At 43.1% G+C, this 17928-nt stretch overlaps 1 protein-coding gene across 8 annotated transcripts in view; it reads left to right on the top strand.

Moving 5' to 3' along the window:
• ATP10B (ATPase phospholipid transporting 10B (putative)) overlaps positions 1-17928 on the top strand; it is a 181668-nt gene that overhangs the window by 150447 nt on the left and 13293 nt on the right. For all 8 annotated transcript variants that reach the window (XR_005567142.1, XM_039390986.1, XM_039390988.1 and 5 more), the window contains 10 exons: positions 117-202; positions 2814-2920; positions 6512-6643; positions 8725-8852; positions 9975-10227; positions 11206-11441; positions 14281-14460; positions 15318-15903; positions 16424-16518; positions 17200-17326. Coding sequence is in view for 7 of the 8 variants with exons in the window: in XM_039390986.1 (XP_039246920.1) it covers positions 117-202; positions 2814-2920; positions 6512-6643; positions 8725-8852; positions 9975-10227; positions 11206-11441; positions 14281-14460; positions 15318-15903; positions 16424-16518; positions 17200-17326 (1930 nt within the window). In the remaining variant the exon portion in view is untranslated. The remainder of the gene's footprint in view (positions 1-116; positions 203-2813; positions 2921-6511; positions 6644-8724; positions 8853-9974; positions 10228-11205; positions 11442-14280; positions 14461-15317; positions 15904-16423; positions 16519-17199; positions 17327-17928) is intronic.

Consider the following 17928-nt stretch of genomic DNA (forward strand, 5'->3'; position numbering starts at 1 on the left):
CTCTGTCTCTCCCAGGGAAGTGCTCCAGCCTTGAGGGTCTAAATTCGGGTTCTGTTGGTCTCTGACACTTCAAGTATTCATTGCATTTGACACTAACAGTGCATTTTCTCTTGCAGAATGCTTTGTTTGAACCCGAATTTTTCCAAAGCACCATCACCTGTGAGATGCCAAACAATAACCTCAATAAGTTCCAAGGTTACATGTAAGTGCTTGTCATCAGTAAATGCATTTTGTATCTGAACTTCAGTATTTCTCTTGGAGGAACTGGATGGAAGGAAGTATTTTGGGGATATTGATGGTTGTCACTATTACCCGTTCCTGGATTAAGAGGTCAATATAAAACATGGACTGGACTCCTTTTCTGAGGGGAGGCAGAACCAAGGCTTGGCACTGAGTTTGTGGTTGTTCCATACAAGCTGTTCTCACAAGGCTTCAACTCTCTTCAAAAGTTAGACATAAGCTCATTTAAATTTCACCTAGTGGTTAGACTAGGCTAGATTTTAGATATAAATCCTTCCTAATGTTTAAAGGTACCCAGCTTCATGGCTATAGTTTCTTCATCTTTACAGCCCCAGGGACAAGGTGTCCAAGAACTAACAAGCAATCCGGATTTTCTTCTTATTAGAAAGTTAGAAAAAGCAAACAAGCAAATTCCTATTGAACCAATGTATTAGATTGGTGCGAAAATGTGCTTTTTTTAGTGTTTCTTCATTGAATAATTCTGGCACAGGCATAACAAGGAAATCTATACCAGCAAATTCAGCAGACTAAAGCCCTTCTGTGGACTGTAAGGACGTGACTCATGTCCTAAAACTCTCTCACTCTCCAACACGGGGCAGCTGTTTCCCAAGGTGCTCTTCAGAGGTCTCAGTCGGTACTGATTCCCACACCAATGTCCTACTGTCCCAGACTAAATCCCTGCCCTGTGTTATGCAAACCATTTAACTGCCTGACTGTGCCACATCCCACCCACAGCCTGGGTTTAAGTGTTCCTGTGGCTGAACTGGAGTTCCTGTCCCTGCAGGGCAGCAGGAGAGCTGCAGCTGGAGCAGCTGCAAAGGGCCAGATCAGCCCCGGTGACCCCGAGGGGTGTCCCCCATCAGCACTGACCCTCTTTGCTCTGGGTTGGGGTCCCTGCCCTGTGAGGGTGGTGCCTCCCCCAGCAGTGCCATTTCTCCTCTCCTGCAATATCTCCTCAGGCACAGAGAGGTCAGGTTTCTATTGATTGCTGGCTCTGCTTGCTGGCTTTGGGACTGCTGGGTTTAATCTAAATTGAAGCAATCCTTCCAATTAGCCTGAGTAATACAGCCCAGGAGCACTGAGATTATAGAAATGTGGGGGATGTGTCACAGGAAAACACACACAAATACACACCCTTAGGACACAGGACTGGCTTCAAAATCTTCAACTCTACTGAAAGTCTGTAACAGAAATCTCTTTGGTAAATGCCTATTATCTCACCTGCTTGCTGGAATGTGGAATTAGCTGCCTTTCTCTCCCTGCTTCAGGGGCAGATGAAAGAAGTTACCAGGGAAAATTACTTGCTAAGAGTTAGTGGAGTTTCCATCTTTGGTCTGCTGAGATTTGAGCTATTTTGTAAACACAAATTACTTGGAACAGGTTACCTTTTTCTCCAAGAACCCTTAATAAATTATTGAGGCTCTATTGCCTGGCTATAAAATAGCAGCAGTACTGCCTTTGCTAAAATGATACTAAAGAACTCAGTGCCATCCACCTGACACACCTGACCACAGCACATTCTGTTCAGGGAGGTGCAAGAAACCTTCTATTAAATGAGTTCAGCAAGGCTGAATGTAGATTCCAAGAAAAACAGATTTCTGGCATAAATTTTTACAATTCTAGCAGGTGTAGGCTGTTGGCAGCTACACCTTTTCCCTTGTCTGGTGTAAGTAATGTAACCCTGTGCAGCTGCACTTGGACATGGGGCTGGACTGAGCCTGAGATGGCACCCAACTGTGCCCCCATCTGAGGGACACTGCTCTTTGCTGGTGAAGGCAGTGCCAGACATCAAAGTAGAGAAAGATGCATATTCTTGGAAAAAAATAATCTTTTCTGCCCCTGATGTTTACATAACAAGATGGAGTGTCTGCAGTAAAAATCTCAGCCTTGGTAAAGAACTCGGGAGGAAGCTACCAGAGCGTCCAATAAAAGCTGGACAGAGGTTCATTTTCAGAGGCACATCACACACTGCCTCCCTGCTGGAGCACTGACCTGGTGCTTTCATCAGTTGGTGCTGTGGGCAGAAGGATCTGGGGTGTGAGGGAACACCTTTAGCCAGATGACAAGTCTTGCATCCAGGGTGAGACTGAGGGAGAGATCTCAGCCTGGAGACTGCTCAGGTGACCTGAGGGTCACAGACATGGGAAACCCTTTGGTGGCTGACACAGAGACAGAGGCTCTTGCAAGGTGTGGGTGTATTTGTCTGAGCCATGACCTGCAGGCAGACCCTGCTCAGCTTTCCAAAAGAACTGTGTCTGTGAGAAGTCACATAATGTGTCTGGGTTTCATTCATGAGATACTGAATCTGCCTGATGAGGCACCAAGGGAAACCCAAACTTGCTCTGTGTTGACCTCATCACACACACACCCCATGCAAGTGGTCTTTAAAGACAGGTTTGTTCTTCCCTTGACTTCTTGCTGGAGTCTTCACTGAAGTTGAGTGAAATAAAAGCAAAATGGGGCCTTCAAATTTACTTGATTTCAGCTTATAATAGACAAGCACACAAAAATTTTGTTTAACCCTTTATTAGAAGAGAAAAAGGAATTGCTTCATTTGATATTCTTTCTTCTAGGGAGCAGCCAAATGATGAACGGGTTGGTTTTAACATTGAAAGCCTCTTGCTCCGTGGATGTACAATCAGAAATACTGAGGTTGCAGTGGGAATTGTTATATATGCAGGTAAGATATACTTTCTATTCAGGTAAACTGAGAATTTCGCTGTAAATATCCCTAAAGAAATAAGTGTAATCTAATATTGCACCATAACTCAACAGTTTGTTTTAAAAACTGGGAGTGCAGAAGAAAATTACATAACTTTTTTTTAGGGTATTACTCATCCATCTCCAAAGCCAGCAAGTCTTGCACTGGGTCTCTGGCAAGTGCCAGTATCCTTGTGCATGTCAAATATCTTGCAAAAATATCCAGACAAGTAAAGAATTGCTGAGGTGAGTTTAACCCTCAGCTCTGCAGCTCTGGCTGTAACACTAATTCCATCTGTCATAAAACCTACCCAGCTGCCCTGAGGGAGGTCTCACTGGCTCCTCAGGGTGGAAACTGGTGCAGCTGAAGATCTACCCAGAAAAAAACAAAAAGGGGCTTTGATCTGTGAGTGTCATCCATCCATTTGATCTGTGGCAGTGCCAGCACACAGGAGGCAGCAGCTGGAGGTGACAGGGAGGCAGCAGCAGCACAGGCTTGTGCTGACACAGACACAAGGTGTCCATGCAACCATGAATTCCTGCAGCACAGACCTGGACCAAGGCAATGCCAGTGCCCAGATCAAGGGCAGCAGTGCCAGGGTCAGCAGGGGGTCATTTCATCTGTTCCTCAGCATCTTTTACCTTTGGAGTGTCACCACTGCTGGGACTCAGGGAGCATGATTTATCATTGGCTTTGCCAGCTGTGCCCTCTTCTGCTCCAGACAAGGGGGATCAGCCACCCTCTTCTTTGTAGGTTAAGTAGAGGTCACTTCAAACACAACAATTAATCCCATGGGCTAATTTGATCTTTCCAGTAGAGTTATATCACTTGTTTCATGTCTAATCAGCAGCGAGAGTTTCAAGGCTGAGCCACCTGAGAGAAAATAGAAGTCACCAACTTTGCAGGAGTCATTTAGGTTGGATTCATCTCCAATCCACAGAACAATTTACCTGCAACTGTTTATTTCAGTACTGCAGAACTGGGATCTAAATGTCTGTAGCTCCCCTATGTTTCCAAGGTAGCTGTGTCTTTGTGGGCCTTTCTTTGTTCTCTGAACAGCACATGTGAGGGTGGTGCCTGCCAGGGAGAGGAGGAAAGCCAGAGCCGAGCTCAGCCCTCATTTTTTTGGACATAACCACTACATAACAACCTCAGTAGGGATCATTCCCTATAGAATTGGAGCAACTTGTCACCCCTTCTGTTGCAATTCCTATTTTTCTTCTGTTTAGTTAAGATCTCCCATTATGTTCCTTTGACCACCAGCACAGATCCTCATGTGGATCTCTGTTTATGCTGCTTAAGCTGCTGGTAGCAAAGGCTGGAGTTCTAAAGGTGTTCCCACGACATGGTGGCTTTGGTCTGAGTGAGTGTTCAATTCAATTCCCAACTGACATCTCATTGTTCATGTCAGCAGAAAAGTTTATTCTTTTTTTCCTAAAATTAGACTGGCTTGAGTCAGTACCAGCTTCATTTCCAGGGTTCTTTGACATTGATTATACTCTGGCTTTTAATCATGGTCTGTGACCTTTTCTGAACAGTCAAGATCAGTCACATTATAAGAGGGCACATTTTCCATTTTTATAACTCTATTACTCCTCAAACTTTCTGATGGAAGCCTTTGTGAAGAGCACAACCATCACTTAGTGCAATTGTTTGGCCTGTGCACTTCTCATCTGACCCCAGGAGGGTTACACTTCTCATCTGACCCCAGGAGGGTTACACTCCTCGTGGCCACCCAAATGGTTCTACACAAAGCAGCAGCACTAAAGCACAAAAACCTCATCAGAGTGACAGCCAATGTGGTTTTCTCATTGTGATGGGGACAGCAGCAAGAATTACAGGCTTTTCACATAATAAAGTACCAGAAAGAAGTTTTAGATGAGCCCATCAGCATCTAGAAACAGAGAGACAAGGTTTTAGGAGGGTGGTAGGTGAGGGGCTGTGTTGCACAACAAAGGAAACTGTGAGGGTTAGAGGAGAACAAAGTAATTTATTCTTCATATTTCTGATTGTATGTCCCTTGCAGACACTTCAGTGCTACAGAAGTGTCCTTCTCCTGATGGTCAGCTGAAGTGCAAAGGAATGGTAGCACTGATATTTGGAAAGAAAGCCCTTCACATTTTCTTCGTGAAATAAATCCATCCACATTTCCTTAAGTATTTTCTGGGAGGGATTTGAGGGTTTTGGCTTGTTTTGTTTTCAGCACAAAACATTCCATTAAGCCTGACATGACAGAGAAGTGAGGCACGAGGTTCACACAGCTCTGGAGGAACAGGAGTGCAAGGGCAGTGCCCTCCTCTTCTGTGCAGCTCAGTGCTTGGAGCATTTGCTCACAGAAGGGCAGACCTGGGCTTTGGTCTCAGTTCTGCCTGTCTGGGAGTGAACACTCCCCTCCTGCTGCCCCAGGAACACTGGGAACAGTGGCCTGGGAACACTGGGAACTGTGTCCACACGAGCTGCACAGGAAGGAGCAGGGGCAGCAAGGACTGGGCCCACCAACAGGCTCCGGGCTGTGTAAATAATTACAGACTCACTGGAACAGCAGGGCAGGAGCCCCAGCTCTTGGGTGAATGTCCTGAACATAAGGCTGGAGACTCATTTTCTCTCCTGCTCTCTGCCTTAATTAATAACCATTGATGTAAAGCTGGACTGAATCCAGCAGGTGTGATGGAATTGCACCTGGCCCCCAGCTTTGGGTTTAAATCGCTTCCCCAGAGGAAGCTGAAAGGCAGCTTGGAAAACAGCCCCTCTCACACACACCAGGCACATACACATGACAACTAAATACAGGTCTGAGGGGTCTGTATTTTCAGGGAAAAAGACTGTAGAAATAAACATAAAAGATACCATTTAATATAGCAACAGATGGTGTCCAGACATCCCAATTGTGGAGCCACAGTTTAGATAATATTAATGGAATTGAAAAAAGCAATTTCAACTTCTTTACTTCTTACAGCACTCCTCTTTTTCCATTACAAATAAACCAGCTCAATTCTAATTCACTAAGTTTAAGGGATGGGGATTTTTTAATTTCTCATCCTACTGTTTTGTTAGCACTTTACAACCACATAGTGAAAAGCTAAATAACATTAGTGTTTTTCACTGCTTGTTGAATTTTATTTAAGTTAATATGTGAAATGTGTCTAGTGGCTTTTAAATAGCTGCTGCAAAATTCTCAAATGTAGGTTTCAGGAATCTGTATAACACCTAAGCAATTTGTTTGTAAAATACAAAAACATAATATTATTGTTCATTTTCCTTTTATTCTTATGGAGATTTGGCTTTTGAATTGTGATCCTAATAAATCTTCTCTCATTGGGAGAGCAAAATGTACATGACAGCTGAAATCTGCAGTGTAATGGAGGCCCTTTGTCTCTGATATACTCTCTGGATTTAGTCTCTGATACACTCAGGCAAATGGGAAGAGGGGCAATAAAAGTTCTGAGTGAAACTGGAGTCGGATTAACATTAGTCATCCCGTTCTCATTCTGGGAGAGAAATACTTTAAAAAAAGCAAACCAAACTCCAGAATGTTCCCCAAACCTGCTGACCCTGCTCTGTGTTTTGAAGGGCACGAGACCAAGGCCATGTTGAACAACAACGGCCCCCGGTACAAGCGCAGCCGCATCGAGCGCAGGATGAACGTGGACATTTTCCTGTGTGTGGGACTCCTGTTTGTGATGTGCCTCATTGGAGCTGTAGGTAGGAAGCATTGACAAAAATCCTCTTCTGTTTCATTGCTTTTTTCTAAGTGGTGGTAAAATTGCTCTTACGGACACGAGTGAGATCTAGAGCTCCTGAGGGCTTTGGGTGTCTTGGTCTGTCCAACAGATGAGTTAAAATGACAAATTTGAGCAGGCTGTGAGATGGAATCATTGTTTAGGTAGGAATAGCCTGTACTTTTCTGGGGTCCTTGCAGGTGAGCACATGTGAACACAGTAACCAGGGTTAACTGACTGGAGTTTGCTGGATTGCTAATCTCAAAAACATCTTCCTCACCTGCTTCCTTCCAGCTCTGGTTGCAACCTGTCTCAGGCAGGCCAGAATTAATAGGATCTCATCATTCTGAGAGAAGGACCAGATTTTAAATCCACTGTCTTTTGAATGGGTCACTGCTTTAAGGAGATAACAGGGGCTCCCATGAGCCCCTTTTCTTTTTAATGGATTTTGTCTCGGTGACAACTCGCTTAGTGCTGCTGCTCTGATTTAGTGACAAAGTCAAATCATGTGGTTCTGCCAAGTTTTCCTGCACCTGCCCTGGAGGTATGTGATGGGACACACAGCCAGTGCTCAGTGTAATACCACTGAAAGTAGGAGCCATCCAAAGCAGATGAACAATTGAATTGACTTAATCGCTTCTTTAATTTTACTGCTTCATGTCGCAGTGGGCTTTTTTGGCACTGAAGTGGGATTTCAGCTTGACAACTGAGCTCTGTGTGAGGGAGAGAGAGACTTTATTTTCCTTGTTCCCTGGCTGCTGTCATGTAGATTTAGAGACTTGCCTTTGTCTGTTGTGTAGAGGCCCTTGAGTAATGAAGTCCTTCAATTTAAGGTTTGAAGTAGTCTCAGATGAAAAAATCAGCATTTGAAAAACAGCTAATCTGCTTGGGTTAAAAAAAAAAAAAAAAAAGAAACAAAATGTTGTTAGTCTAAGTGAAACATGTGAAACAGTACCAAGCCCATTAGCTTTCATCCATCCAAAATGTCCTGAGGCTCCACCATGAGTTCTTGCTGTGCATCCTTGTCTGAACGTGGGGTTCCAGGCAGAAATTTCCCTGGGGGCTCAGGTACCAGGATTTCTTGCACACAGTGATGAATTGGGGTAAGAAGTGGCTTGTAGAGCAGTGTCCTTGCTCAGATGTGACTCTGGTCTCTAGCAGCCAGAAAGCATTGCTGCAATAATCTGAATATCTTTGGCAGCATTTCCGTAGGCAAATGCTGCAAAACAACTGCTTCCTTATGTGGTGCTAATGGGAGTTTGATCACAGCTGGGTACGTGAAGGGGACTAACTGAGACTTTTGGCATCTGGAGCAATGATGCAAAGAGGGAAACCCAATTGTTTGCCTTGGCTCTGCATTTCTAATTGTGGTATAATGAGTTTCTGATATTGTATATTTAGTAACCTCTTTGAGCAAAGTTTATTTCCATAAGGGCAGGATGAAAAGTGGTAAAGCAATCAGGATGGGATGTTGTTGAGTCCTGAAACAGAGGCTTTGTTGTTGTAGCAGATGTCTACTGGTGTTTAAGACACAGCAAGAAGCAGTTTGGGATATGATTTGGTTGAAGGGAATGTAAAAATGAGTTGCCCAGACTGAATTGTAGAGGATTGCTCAACTCTAAGACACATTGAAATTGAGAATGGTTGGGAAGGATAAGAAATATTTCAGTTTGTCTCCATAAAGGTTCTAAGGTTTGTTTCAGTCAGAAAGAAGTGTCTCCAGCACTGAGGATTTTTATAGGTAGGAGGTAGAGATGGAGCCTCCAGCAGCAAGATGGAGAATAGGAAAGGTCTGTGCAGAGCTGAGAGCCCTGGGGGACTCCTGCTGATGGGAATGCAAATATCCCTGACTGCTTATTTCTCCCCAGCACATCCCTGGTGTGTGTGCTCCAGAGCTCTGCACGTGCTCTGTGTCCTCCCAAGGTCTGGGCACTGCTCAGGCCTCTTGCCCTGGAAATGTTCTCTCTGTGCAGTGACCAGGGCAGTTCCACACCTGCACATCTCAGCAGCTCTGTCCATCCCCTCAGGGCTCAGCCCATCTCAGTCTGTCCCTCGTTCCCACAGGACATGGCATTTGGACTGGAACCTTCTCAGAGCACCCCCCTTACGATGTCCCAGATGAATATGGCAATTTTCTGTCTCCAGCCCTTGCTGGTTTCTACACATTCCTGACAATGATAATCCTGCTGCAGGTAAAAGACAAAAACCTCTCCGTTACCTCCAAGGAAGAAGCTTTTCAAAATTAAGTATATTCATTAATGAACAATTAATATTAACTAATAGCTGTGCAGTATCTTCTTAATCCTATTTGAAAAAATTGCTGTATTTCAAACCATCCAAGTGTGAAATAATGTATCTTCCTTTTCTTTATTTTTTCTTTCTAACTGCAGATTTTTCTTTCTTGCCGTTGAAACCCCACAAGGATATAGATAGGAAAGGCATGTATTTTATCTTTCACTCCAGAATCTCTAGCAGATGCAATAAAGAGGATGTTTACATCCAAATGTCAGATTTTTATTTTTTTTTGCCTATATACAGAATTCAAAAATAATAATTCCACTTAACATCTCAGGAAAACAGTGAAACAAAAATTGTCATTTTTGCCAGTGGGAAATAATAACTAGTTATGGTTCAGCTGGTCTAGGAAGGAAGCTAAATTAGAAGTAGGATACTTGTATATCTGAGTCTGATTAAGCCTAATTGGGGGAGAACATTTTGTTGGTTGAGGGAAAAAAAACACATTTACTTTTCAGATTTCTTGATGTCACTGCTGAGATTTAAGTGGACAGAATTTCTTTAATACGAGTGAAATGTGAAAATAAGTTTCAGAGCTGCTCAGAGATTCCTTGGGGGATTATTTTTCATTACTGAAGGAGAATATCTGTGCATCGTAAGAATTCATTATTATTTCAGGGCAAGGAAGCTCGTGGGTGGGAAGTGTGTTCCAAGTAATGGTTTGTGAAACTTTTCTGCCCTCAGTCTGAGCTGGTGCAACCCCTCAGAGCTTCAGAAGGGTAAGGGCAAGCACAGTCCTGTGTCCAGAAAACCTGCTTTGTGAGGGCATTCTCTGAGAGACACATCTCAGAATTTGGTATTACAGGAATTCTTAAATTTGCCACTTATTGTCTCTGTTTATCCATTGCTATTTCGTGCAGGATTTTTTTCCCCCTGAACTGTTATTCATCTGTGCTACACTATGTCTCTAGGAAGAACTGTTTCTTTGGGAATCATTAGTGTGCCTGTGCCAGGACATTGCTGACAGAAAGCAGGAAGACTTGTCTCACCCCTTACTGAGAATTTCAACTCTCTTTCAGACTTTAATCCCCATTTCTCTCTATGTGTCAATTGAGTTGGTTAAATTGGGCCAAGTCTTCTTAATTCACAACGACATTGACCTGTATGATGAAGCAGCAGATTTGCCCATCCAGTGCCGTGCCCTAAATATTGCTGAAGATCTTGGACAAATCCAGTATATCTTCTCAGACAAAACTGGGACACTAACAGAAAACAAAATGGTATTTCGACGCTGTACTGTTGATGGAATTGAGTTTTCCCATCAAGAAAATGGTGAGAGATGCTTTTTTATTCTAGCTTTTTTTTTCTCTGAGCAATTAAATGCTATTAATTTAAATATTAAACCTGCTGAGCCTTCTGATTGAACACAGAGCTTTGTGCATTTGTCTCAGTTTTGTGAGGGACTCCTGTTGCAGAGATTCACGAGAGTCAAGGTGTTTTAAACGATTCAGAAGTCAGATGGGAAAGGTTTTCCACCTCAGGGCTCTGCCCTGCATTCAGTACCCACTTGAGCATGCAAAGAGGACATTTCCTCTTTCATTTCTGGATGAACACCAGTCAGCCTTTGATAAGCTCCCAAACTGATAGTAATTAAGCTCAGTGGGTCCAGCAGTAATTAGCACACTGTGTGTGACAGGGAGGGCAAGCCCTGGTGGGCCCTGCCCACTGCCCCTGTCCAAGGGCTCTTGGCACTCGGGGCTCCCAGTCACTCAGGCCCCATCTTGGTCACCACTTTCTCGCTCCACACAGTGGAAAGGACTTTATTAGGCTGGCAGGCAGCTGCCAAAAAAGATGTTTGTGTTCTGTGACTGAAAACATTAGCAAATTTTTCAACTACCATATTTCACTCTCCTGGTCCAGTCAACTGCAAACTGCAGCTGAAGAGACCAAGCGTTAGCAGAAGTCCATAAAAGTGACAGATTGCTTTGGAAACACACTTTTGTTTTCTTGCAATAATAAACAGTGGGAGTTGCCAGAAACTGCAGTGGACAGTGAGATTTTCCTGGTGCTGGCTTTGGAGATGTTTTTGCTTTGGTTTAGTTTGTTTCAGTTTTTTTAACTGATCCAGGAATTCCTCCCAAGCAATGCAAAAATACCCAAACAAACTCAAAACCAAAGCAAACAAACAAAAACCTCCAAAACCAAACAAATCCACAAACAAGCAAACAAACCATAAAATAAAAACAAGCAAAACTAACAAACCAACCAAAAAACAGAAGAAGAGGTGAGCTTTCATTTTGTCTTTTCCAGCCAAGCGCCTGGAAACCCACAAAGAGCTGGATTTGGATGATGAGGACTTTCCAAAACTTCAGCACTTCACTCTGCCTCCCCCGACTCTTGGGAGAGCAGCCGGTGCCCAGCAGAGCCCCCCCGGGGCCCTGCGGCGCTGCCAGAGCGCCCGCGCGCGGGTCCAGGGCCACGCCAGGAGCAGGTCCCTGGGCAGGAGGGACAGCAGCCAGTCCCAGGTGGCCTTCAGCAGCACCATCGTGAGTACCAGGCTGGGCCACCCAGCCCAGCCACCCTTCCAGCCCCCCTTTGGGACGGGGAGCCAACAGGGAGACAGGAAAATCCTCCCTGCTGGAGCTGTGAGAGGGAAGGAGGAGCCAAAGCTTTGGAGGGTGCAGAGTGCAGTCAGGGGGGAGCAGACTCTGCTGGACTTTAGATATGAAACTTCCCAAAGTCTAACACAACCTAATTAAAGTCAGACTGAATTATTATTCCTCTTGGAAGGTTTTTTAACAGGCGTCTCAGACAAGGCTTTTGTGAACAGTAAGAGAAGGTCACACACTTTCAAAATTAGAATTCCAATTAAAATTAAAGGCCTGGAAAACCCTTCCAAATCTTGATTTAAAAAAAAAAAAGTCTAATAAATACAAAATTCACAGAGCTTCATTTTCTGCAGTTGTTGTTCATTATAAGATCCTACTTATCTTATTCAATTCCTCTGTCATATAGTAGATATCAACCAGAACTCTTCCTGTTCTTGGAATATGGGAGTTGCTGTGCTGTCCCAGGATTTTCCAGCCCAATCCTCTTGAGATGTTGAGAACATCTCCATGGATTCTTGAGAACCCATGACTTGTGACTTTTGAGAACTTCTTAGAGGTCATGACTTTTGAAGTTTGATAAAGAAATTTCTTGCCAGTATATTTCCCAATTAGATTTTTTACTGACAGACCTCTTCAGTTTCTTCTATAAATAAAGCTTTTTTTTCCACTGTAAAAGCAATATCTGAGGAAATGGTATCAAATATCTCTTTTGCAGAGGAAGATTAAGTTGCTGCCATGGACTCATAGGTGTCACTCTATCTGGATAAATCGTTTGACCCCTATGACAAATCTGAAGATGTAGTTAAAAAGGAGACAATTAAATACTGCCCAGGGGCTGTCCTGTATGTTGATGTCCTTTAAATTACACATAGGAGCATCCTTCTTTACCTGCCATGCCAATCCCCTGTTAATAAAATGGGGATAATAAATTTCTCTGTATCTCTTTGGTTCCTGCCCTTTGGAAGTTGTATCTCCTTGTCTGATGCATTTGTACTTTGCTCCAAATTTGGAGCATCCTGAGAATTCCAGGTATTCAGAGAGTTTTGTGGGCCTGTGTGGATGTCAGCAGTCAGAGGTTCTGAAGAAAAATCCATCTTTGAACAATGGAACAAGATAGAGAATTAACATTTACTCTCTCTGCCTTAAGGGGTTCTTATGAACTAAGACAATGACAGCACATTTCCTTCTAGGTTTAATAGTTCCAATAAGTAGTGCCTTGCTATTAGAAACGTTTCATGAAGATTTCCATGGTCCTATTGTCATCAGGTTTTAATGCCACCAAGTAGAAAAAATGCTATCAAGTTAATGAGGAAATTTTAAAAACTGAATGGCACCAGCCATCTTATAGCATCAACATCTTCACTAACAAAATTGCTAACATAGAAAAGGTGGTAAATTTAATTGATCATCATCATTAGTGCTGTCTTATTTTGCTTTCTTTTTTGTTTGCTTAGAGTTTTTTATATATTTTCAGGCTGGAAATTCAGGTCAGCCTTGTTTTCATTGAATATAAAAAAAAAGAGAAAAATTCTTCTGATAAATATTGACATGTTTAAATTATTATTATTATCAGTCTCTGATTCCTTTTAAGAGATCTGAGAAGACAACTAAAAAATCAGGCTTATCCTTAACACATATTAGTTTGCTGGAGAAAGGACTGCAAACATTTTCTTGTGTGTGAAACAAAAAAGCCTGAAAACACTGAGCCAGAAGAACCAGAGCCTTCCACAGCAGGGAAAGTGCAAACCTTGTTCCAGCTTTGGATTTCAGCTGAGCTGCAAAATGAGCAGTGGATTTCCTTGCAATTATTAGGATTATTCAAGAAGCACTCCTCACTGCAGCAAGCAGGAGTTCCAGTGCAGCACATCCAGCCCAGCCCAGCCCTGAAGGGGGCTGGGGGACTTTACTGGAATTTTACAGAACTGGGGAAAACTGTGCCAGACTGAACCAGGAGAGGGGAAGAGCTGGGATGAACTAGAAAGCAGCTCAGTAATTTGGCAGTTCCTCAAAGAAGACATCCAAAACTGTTGGCTCACAGGAAGTTGTCTTTTAAATTTGAAAGTCCTTGTTAAATATGGCTCTGAATTAAATCCAAACCAGATTCTGCTAACATGAAATTTCCATTAAAAGTAATACTCCCATAGCCCTTCACCAAATTAAATTGTAGATAAGTGACACTCTTAAGTAGTTTGGCTTGCAAAATTAGGTCTTATTAGAAAGAGAGTGGTAGTAAAATTACAGAAACATTTCAGGAACAAGTATGTATTTATTTATTTATTGTAAGAACTGAGGAAGAACAGTTTGAGGCAGCTTCTCTTTCTGGGTGCAAAATGAAATTGCTCTGGAAACAAAAAGTGATGCTGCTGTAACTAAGCCACAAGCACAAAATATTCTCTTTTGAAATAATGATCAGCTTCCACACTGAAATGGAAGATCCCAAGTATACTTCCATCTGGAATGCCCTTTAATTGAGGAGTCAGCAGTTTCAAAGTTGGGGGATACAGTATAGATTATTCTTGATTTTTAGTAAATCTCAAAAAAAAAAAAAATTCTGAAATCCTCTTCTATTTCAAGATGCATTTCCTTCTAATTTTCTAGCTATGCAGCTTTTAGAAATATATCTTTTTTTTCCCTAGAAGTAAAGTACAAAAGGCATTTACCTTATGTAATTCTAGGTGTAAATTCAATAAGAGGCAAGAAGTCTATCGAGTTACCAGTTGTTCCTTGAGGCCAAGGAGAAGTGGGAATAATCCTCACTAAGTAATTTCTCTTGCAGGAGAAGGATGTGACTCCTGACAGCAGGCTGCTGAGGAGGGTGAGAGAAGCTGCACTCCAGACTGAAAGCCTTTCTCCTTTTATTCCTACGAGAACTTCCACAGCCTTTGCTGACTTTTTTCTTGCCCTTGCCATCTGCAACACAGTGCTGGTGTCCACAGCCACCGAGCCAAGACAACGGGTAATCTGACTTCAAGTACATGAGGAAAATTTATTATGCTCCCATTTAACAACATGGAGCAGTGTTCAGTGAAAGCTGAAATGGTGAAAAATGGTTTATTTGGGAGCTCTCCTCTCGTTCCTTTACCGTTTTTTTTCCTTTTACTGTTTCCCTGCCTTTGTATTCCTCTCTAACAGGGCTTTTTAAGGTTGATGAATAGTTATGTCTACCACAGGATCTGCACTTTTTCCTTTAGATTTTATATTATCTGTGCTATAAGAAGTATATGGAACATACTGGGTTTTCTCTGATCTGCCAGGCCACTGACAGAACTCCAAGGGGCTCGATTGCATCTCTGCTTCAGAGGCAGAGACACAAATCACCATCAAATTTGGACGCCACCTCACCTATAACTCCTCTGGTGAATTCTCCCCCCACAGTTAAATAGGTGGCTGGGGAGAAAGTTATTGTCATTTAGATACAGAAAAATACACTGAAGTTTTGAGAAGTATCTTGTAGTTCACCTCTTGGCCATATTGATCACCATAACTGGTCTACTCTGGCCTCCAGTTGGGAGGCCTGGAGACACACCATCTATAACGCAGCTGTCTCCTTTGAGAACACACGCAGGGTCACTCTTGAGGAGAAAAGACAACGCAGAAAGAATTGTGCCTTGCAGAATATACCACCTAAGGAGTCTTTCTGCTGTGCTTTTTGCAATCAGACGTGTCTATCTTGTATTGGCCTCATAAGCCACCAGCGAGCTTGTAACAAATGTGGATAGAGCCTTCCCAAATCTTCGTTCATGAAGCCCAGCCATGATGATGATGTAGTTCACCTTTATTTATTTTTAACCACAGATTTTCTCATATTTCTAGGTCACGATTCCACCACCAATAAAACCTCCGGGAATCACCCTGGAGAAGATTCATCAGATATTTCAAAGGCTAAAGTTAGCAAGCCTCAGCCAGTCCTTCTCCTCATCCCAGTCCAGCTCTGAGCTGGGTGCGAGTTTCGGTGCGAGGGGCCCCGAGGAGCCTCTCCCTGCCCTGGGCAGTGGTGACAGCAGTGACAGAGGTGACAGAGGTGACAGCAGTGACAGACGTGACAGCGGTGACAGCACGGACATGGGCCCTGCCTCCCTGGAGGAGATGCTCCAGTCTGTGAGCAGCAGTTCTCTGCCCCCAGCCTTGTGCTACGAGGCCGAGAGCCCTGACGAGGCCGCCCTGGTGCACGCGGCCCAGGCCTACAGCTTCAGCCTGGTGTCCCGCACCCCCGAGAGGGTGACAGTCCGCCTGCCCCAGGGCACCCTGCTCACCTTCGACATCCTGCACACCCTGGGCTTCGACTCCGTCAGGAAAAGGATGTCTGTGGTGGTGAGACACCCCCTCACCAAGGAGATCGTTGTCTACACCAAAGGCGCCGACTCGGTCATCATGGACTTGCTGGAGGACTCTGCCGGAGGTAACAGGCCAGGGAGATGTTTCTGTTGTGTCTCCTGCAAAGGGGAATTCAGCTCTCTTTTCTGCATGAAATATTATATCTAGCCATTAGAAGTATAAAAAAAAAAGAATAAGCTTCCTCTAGTGTTATGCTTGCAGATCTGAGCGGAGGTATTTATTTAACCTCAGTATTGCTTAGAACATGGAACGGGCTAATTAAAATTCCCTGGCAGCGCTAACCCGTGTGGATTGTGTACTCTGCAGTAATACTGTCAGAAGGGCCTGACCATTGTTTTTCAGCTTGTCAGCAAGATTGCTATAACATTAACAAACAAACAAAACCAAGTAACTTTATCCTAAAGGAAACAAAGATCTTTAGCAAGCCTTCAGCTTCTGCACAGACAACAGTTTTGAGCTTTTAAAGAAATTTCTGTTATACTGGAACCCACTTTTCTCTAAAGCCCACTGTTTTTTAACCTTAGGCCATTAGATCTGAAATGATCTAAATGCTTAAAATACAGAATCTTTTCCTTGTGTTTTAGCTGAGAAGAGAATGAAAAGAATAAAAGAAAAAACACAGAAACACCTGGACCTCTACGCCCGTGATGGACTGAGAACTCTGTGCATAGCTAAGAAGGTGGGAGAGCACCAGCCTAGTGTTGTTTACAGCTTATCTCTCTATGTGTCAATAGATTTACTAGAAAAATATAATGGTTATAATTCTTTCTGCTTCAGAGAACCAGCCAGACCAGCCACTCCTTTTTTCCCCTTTTTCTTCAATGTGACCAGATGATGGATTTTTAGTCAGTCTCAAAACATTTATTTCTGTTTCTCTAATGGTAACTCCAGCTGACCTCCCCTATAATGCTTCCAAATAAGAAACAAAAAATCTGCAGAGGAGCCAACCTTCTTCTGTTTTGCCTGGCATTTAGCTTTCACGAATCTTGCCCTCAGCCTGGGTTAGTGCACCTCAGTGTCATCCTTTCATGCAGAAGGTGTCTATGTGCAACAAATAGGTCACATCCAAGCTCTGGAGAAATGTAGATCAACCTTCAGAAACTGTGTGTTCTGGTTCAGAGCCCCAGCCAAGGGCTGTGTGATCAAGAGCTTCTAGAGGTTGTGTTTTTGAGTCTCAGCTGAAAGCCATTTGTACAAACTACTAGTTCTTGCAGTTTTCTCTTGGAAAAGTTTGTGTTATTTTAAAGATGACACGGTACTTTACCAGCTTGGATAGGAGTTAAGTCTCCGTGATCCTGAATGTTGGCATTCCTCTCTTATTTAAATTTAAAATAAGCTCTGTTTAAATTGTGTTATGCAGGTCTTAAATGAAGATGACTTTCAAAAATGGGCCAATTTTCGTCGGGAGGCAGAAGCTGCCATTGAGAACAGAGAAGAGCTGCTAATGGAGACAGCCCAGCACCTGGAGACCAAACTCACCTTGCTGGGTACTAAAAATAACAATTGTCATTGCGTGAAGCAGCACTGGCTCTCCTGTGATATTCTTGGCAATCAGACAGACAACAGCTTATACTAGTTTATATCCAAAAATCTTCCTCTGAGGTCTGGAAATCTCCAGGCCAGGGAGATACAATCCAATGACAGTGTCTACACAAGTTCTCGTGCATTTTGAGCAGCAGTAACTTTGAAAAAGTGCACTGAAACTCTCATGTGCCAGGAGCAAAGAGCACACATATCAGCTGTTACTGTGGCTCAGCTGACACAGCAGATAATGAAACCACCCCTATTCAATCATGTGTCCATGTCCTTAGATAAACCCATAATATGCTATAAATTAACTTCAGTTTTGAACACAAGTTCCAAGGGAATTTTGGTAATTGAACTGTGTTATAAAAACCAGTAACTTAAACACAGGGGCATTTTGCCAGTGAATTCCTGTTGTTGTTGCATTGGTGAGTTTGCTTTCTGCACTCTGTAGAAAGATGTTTAATGTTAAAACTTACATTCATTGGCACTTCTGCATCATCCATCACTGTCTTATCTAACAACACCATTCTGTTAAATTATGAAGCACTTCAGTGCTTTCTAT

Source organism: Pipra filicauda, unplaced genomic scaffold (genome assembly GCF_003945595.2).
Source record: "Pipra filicauda isolate LSUMZ 115617 unplaced genomic scaffold, ASM394559v2 scaffold89_size2521313_pilon, whole genome shotgun sequence".
Lineage (NCBI taxonomy): Eukaryota > Metazoa > Chordata > Aves > Passeriformes > Pipridae > Pipra > Pipra filicauda.